Source organism: Zonotrichia leucophrys, unplaced genomic scaffold (assembly GCF_028769735.1).
Source record: "Zonotrichia leucophrys gambelii isolate GWCS_2022_RI unplaced genomic scaffold, RI_Zleu_2.0 Scaffold_301_63842, whole genome shotgun sequence".
In the NCBI taxonomy this organism is placed as follows: Eukaryota; Metazoa; Chordata; class Aves; order Passeriformes; family Passerellidae; genus Zonotrichia; species Zonotrichia leucophrys.
In genome coordinates, this window is record NW_026992506.1 from 22,715 (window position 1) to 28,105 (window position 5,391).

Below are 5,391 nucleotides of genomic sequence, written 5' to 3' on the forward strand. Positions count from 1 at the left end.
TTCCACAGTCTCACCATAGTTTCATTGGATGTCCATTGTCAGAACTGACACATGGTTCCATGAGGTTCTGTAGTGTCACTGTGGTCACTGTCAGAGGCTGGATGAGATTGACGTCCTGAGACACCCTGGGATGCTCGGAATGCCTGTGTGGGGTCAGGGCCGGGTCAGGCCTTGGTTTGTGGTGGGACAGAGCCCCGTCCCCAGCTCTGGCCTGGCAGAGCTGTCAATCACATAGCAAACGCTATGCTAACCCCACTCTGATTGGCTGAGCTGTCAATCAATCACACACTAGCAGTTGGTGCTACCCTGGCTCTGATTTGACAAGCAGCTGGCAGTCCCACCCCAGGGGAGGGCCCATGAAGGCCCAGGGGGTTAAAAACAAGAGCACGAGGCCAGCCTATGATCTGGATCCTGTCTTCTCCTGGGGTTCCTCTGTTAGCAATGCTGGAACCCCAGCAGTTGGTGCCTATCTGTGTGTCTTTCTATGGATCTTCTGTCTTTCTGTTGTTCTTTATTTCTTCTCCTTCTAATCCTACTTACCTGGAACATTTATGGTAACTTTACATGATAGGGCTTAAAGGTTTTTAGGTTAACTGTGTGGGAATCCAGGGCAGAGAGATTATTTCTCTCTCTGCTCTGAGGAGTCGTGACCCCCAGAGAAACACTTCCTTTCACCTTTGCCCTTGGAGAGGACTTCCAAGACTTTGAGTTAGATTAGAATTTACCAAAGTGTGAAATAAATAATAGAAAATAGTATAGTATGTCACTTGGGTGAGAAATTTAGGTTTTGGGATTTTTAGTATGGTGGAGATAGGAAGCGTGATGGAGGAATTGGGGTGTAGTCCCTGTCTTCTACACCATTTTCTACAGTGTTGGTGGCAGAGGGTGATTGGTCAAGGAAAGCACAGTGCAGACATTATGTGGACAGTCAAGGAATGAATTACTGGTCAATAAGTAGAAATAACGTAAGTTTTAAGAGTCAATTGGATGAGACAACTTTAAAAAAGCTTGAAACTGTGCATTTTGGGGCAATTTTGTGGTGCTTTTCCAGTGCACTGAGCCTAGTGTGGAAAGCAAGGCAAAACTTTAGATAAGATAACAATAAACAAGAAGCTGAAGACCAAAAAAGTCCCATGCATCTCCTTTTATCTGGAACAGAACTGCTACAGGAGGGTTTCCCCCATCCAGGGAGCCCGCAGAAAGGCCACATGTAAAACAAACATCAATAACTGGTGTTATCTAAGTGGATTTTTGAGGAAACACTTGGCTGACAATGTTTGTTATAAGTTGGCTTTTTTCCATAAAATTGTTTACTGAAGGGTGTTGTCTTAGTTGGCCAATCATGTGAAATGTGTTGATCAAAGGACCAGTGTGGTCCACCTGTAGCAAACCAAGGTATAAAAGACAAGGATTGAAAACACAAGTGGCTTTTAGCCCGCAGCCTTCTGATCTGAGTCTGTGTCATCTCTGATTCAACAGTGACATTTGGGGATCTAATGGGCTATTGGGAATCCTTTCTGCACCTCGAGACCCAACAGGAGCTTCTCTAATAAAGCTTTTACCTGAAGCTCCCACTGTGCCCATGACAGGAACCCCTGTGAGTGTCTGGGACATCCCGGCTCTTTGGCAGCCTGGGGACTCCTGGGATGTCACCGTGGAGCCCCCATGAGTGCCTGTGACAGATCGGTGCCTTTGCAGCCCAAGGTCCCCTGGGATGTCACCATGGAATGGCTGTGACTGCCTCTGACCACAGGGCTCTTTACCATCCCCAGAAACCCCTGGGAGGTCTCCATGGAGCCCCTGTCTGTGCCTGTGACATTCCAGCTCTGGAACAGCCTGGAGACTCTTGGAAAGTCCCCATGGAACCCCTCTGAGGGCCTGTGACAAATTCGATCACAAGCAGGCAACCAGCCCCCTGTTGCTATGGTCAGTTTCCATGGCAACCATCACCAGCCTCCTGTTGCTATGGTCAGTTTCCATGGCAGCTCCATGGAGACTCCATGCCAGGAGTGGTTGCCATGACACCAGCTCAGGCCTGCAGCCACAGCCCGTTGCCATGGCAACCATTGGCAGACCCATCCCCAGGCTCATGGGATCCCAGAACCACAGAATTGGCTGAGCTGGGAGGGACCCATCAGGATCCTCCAGCCCAACTGCTGGCCCTGCACAGGACACCCCAACAATGCCAGCCTGGGCCTGGCAGCGCTGTCCAAACGCTGCTGCAGCTCAGAGAGCCCTGGAGCTGGGACCCTTCCCTGGGGAGCCTGGGCAGGGCCCCAGCAGCCTCTGGGAAAAAACCTTTTCCTGACATCCAACCTGAGCCTGCCCCAACTCAGCTGCAGCCGTTCCCTCCACTCCTGTCCCTGGGCACCAGAGGGAAGAGGTTCCCACAGCCCCAGCCAGGGACCTGCTCCCAAGGCTGTTGCCATGGCCACCAGGGCTGGGACCAGCTGGGATGCTCGGTTTCCACGGACAGGGGTGCAGGAATGAGATTCCCCAATTTCCTGCCCCTGCTAAAACTGCACTGCCCTCCTGCCTCCCATGGAAAGCACAAAAGGCAAACATCCTGTGCTGGGATAAGAACAATTTACTGGGAACAGCAACAAGATAAGGAACAAACAGAACAGAAACAATATTGATAACAGAAGGGATAAATAAAACTGTTTCCAGGGAAAACTACAACACAACTTCCTGGCTCTCCCCAACAACATATTTCCCCCACCTGGAAAGGACACCCTTCTCCTCAGGGAGAGAGTGCCTTTCCTGCCCCTGGCAATGACCTGAGGGAGTGAATGCAATAACACGGCCATGTCCAGACCCTCATGTTCTTCAGTTCCACACCATGTCATTGACAGGGGAAGGAATAGGGACAGGGGTCTTCCCAGCATGGATCACATGGAACATGGATCACCCGAGCTCTTCCCAACATGGTTTTCTCATGCGCAATGAAGATGAAGCAGTGCACGAAGCTCCTCCTGCAGCTGCAGCATTTGCAGGGCTTCCCTTACTGGTGCCTCCGTTGGTGTCTGGTCAAGTCAGAGCTGCTGGTGAACCTCTTCCCACATGTGGCGCAATGTTAGGGCCTCTCCCCAGTGTGGATGCGTTGGTGGGTGATGAGGGTGGAGTTTTGCTTGAAGCCCTTCCCGCACTCAGGGCAGCGGAAGGGCCTCTCATCTGTGTGAATCCGCTCATGCAGGAGGACACTGGAGCTGCTCTGAAACCTCTTCCCACAGGTGGGGCACTCGTAGGGTCTCTCCCCTGTGTGGATGTGCTGGTGCCTAATGAGGTTGGACTTGTTCTTGAAGCCCTTCCCACACTCAGGGCAGAGGAAGGGCCTCTCCCCAGTGTGAATCCGCTGGTGGCGGAGGAGATTGAAGCTTCTCTGAAACCTCATCTGACACTGGGAACACTCGTAGGGCCTCTTCCCAGTGTGGATGTGTTGATGCCTGATGAGTTCTGACCTGCAGCTGAAGCCCTTCCCACACTCCCCACACTCGTAGGGCCATTCCCCAGTGTGGATCATCCGGTGGCGGATCAGGGTGCTGCTCTGCCTGAAGCTCTTTCCACATTCCAAGCACTTGTAGCGCTTCTCCCCATCATGAAGCTGCTCATGGACCACCAGCTCTGAGCCCTGGCTGAAGCTCTGTCCACCTTCCTGGCTAAGGGAGGGTCTTTCTTCCTCAGAGCACCCTGGGCTGGGTTTGCAGCCCCTCCTCCTGTGGAATCTCTGGGGATTTTCCTCCCCCTTGGATTCCTGTGCCCTGGAGTCACTCATAACGGCCTCTTCCATGAGGTTCTTCCGTGGGGATTTGTCCTCTTTAGTCTCCATGCTCATCTCCTCCTCTGGGGGAGGAAGGACAAGGAGAGAATGGGATTTGGCTCCATGCCAGAGGGATGGGGAAGGAGATCCCCCCAGTGCATCCCTGGTAGGATGGAGTTGGCAGCAGGGTTGTCCATCAGCCGGGGGCCATGCTGGGATGGAAGGTGGAGCAGGAGAGAGGGGGAAAGGGGCACTGACTTCCTCCTCACCTGCCTGGGTATCCCAGGGCTCCTTCCTCTTCCTCGCAGCCTCCATCTCCATCTGGCAATAGTTTGGGAATGGGAAATCCTGTTTTGGGAGAATAACAAGGGATGACCAGATTGAGTTTTATACTGGTTTGAAGGCAAACCAGGGGGAGGGTGTAAACAAGAATAGCAATTCAATAACAAAATGAAGATCAAGGCAATGATACAGAAACACTGCCTTAAACTGACAGAGTCAGGATATAACCTGACACCCTGTTGGTCAGGGTGATGGCAGCAGTCCCAGTAAATGGCGGCTGCAGTCCTGTTGGAGTGATGAACGTGATTCTGTCAAAGCAGTGATCCTGCAGAAGGGTCTGGTCTTCCTCTGGAGGTGCAGTGGTGGTTTTGGAGCTCTTGTCCTCTGGGAATCCAGTAGGCAAGCTGCTCCTGGTGTGGCAAGGCTCAGCTTATATCCAGGCAGGAATGCTTGGATCCTCCCCCTGGGCGGAGCATCCCACAATGGGAGGATGGAATTTTATCAGTCCTGCAGTAACACTCAATGGCCCATTAGCAGAAGATATCTCCCCTGGAGGGCATTATCAGGGCTGAGTCATGGAAGAGATAAAGAACACTGCCCCACCTGTTTATAGCAGTTGCTGAAGGTGGGGATTGAAAACATGCATTTGGTTACATCTTGCATGGCAACCTGAAACAGTGGGGTAATCCCTGCTCAGGGGGTGAACACCACCCCCCTTACCCAAACTGGCTCAGGTGTAAAACCCCCACCCTGGGAAGGCCACACACACAGGGACAATGTCACACTTGCTCTGCTCCAGGGGAGGTCTCTGTCCCTGTCATTCCATTGCTCTCTCCCCCTTTTCTCTTTCTTTCCATCTCTCTCTACACCTCACGTTTACTGTTCAATAAAACCCACTTTGGATATGATCTCATTAGCACTTTTACTGGGGCAGAGACATCTCTTCAACAATTTTCTTAACCAGATTGTGATATTATTTTGGCGCAGTGAGTTCAGGGCACTGTTCTCTGACCCCAAGTGCCTTTGACAACAGCATGGCTCCCTCCACTGACAATGTTGTGGTTCTTTCTGGAAGAACTCTTGCAAACTTTGACACAGTCCCTCCTTCCTCCTGGGGAGCTTATGGAGCTTATTAAAGCTTTATTTCTTTATGGGAGAAATGATGAGGAAAATGGCTTTTATGGGTGGCCAGTGCAAAGAAAATAATTTGCTGTCTTTCCTTATAAAGTTGTTAAAATCACTGGAAGAAACAGAGCAAATGTTACCAGTGAGATTGACAAGGTTCATTCACCCCATGGTGAGGAACGCAAGATGGCTGAAAGTCCCACACGAAGCCCAGCTCAAGTAGT

The 5,391-nt window shown here is 51.3% G+C and overlaps 1 protein-coding gene across 1 annotated transcript; it reads right to left on the reverse strand.

The window, feature by feature from the left end:
* Nucleotides 1-3,076: 3,076 nt before the first annotated feature.
* On the reverse strand, nucleotides 3,077-4,081 carry LOC135441459 (zinc finger protein 239-like). The gene is made up of 2 exons (XM_064701006.1): nucleotides 4,030-4,081; nucleotides 3,077-3,843 (listed from the first exon to the last, which is right to left on the reverse strand). The coding sequence occupies exons 1-2, from the start codon at nucleotides 4,079-4,081 to the stop codon at nucleotides 3,077-3,079; spliced, it is 819 nt and encodes a 272-aa protein (XP_064557076.1).
* Between the last annotated feature and the right edge of the window lie 1,310 nt (nucleotides 4,082-5,391).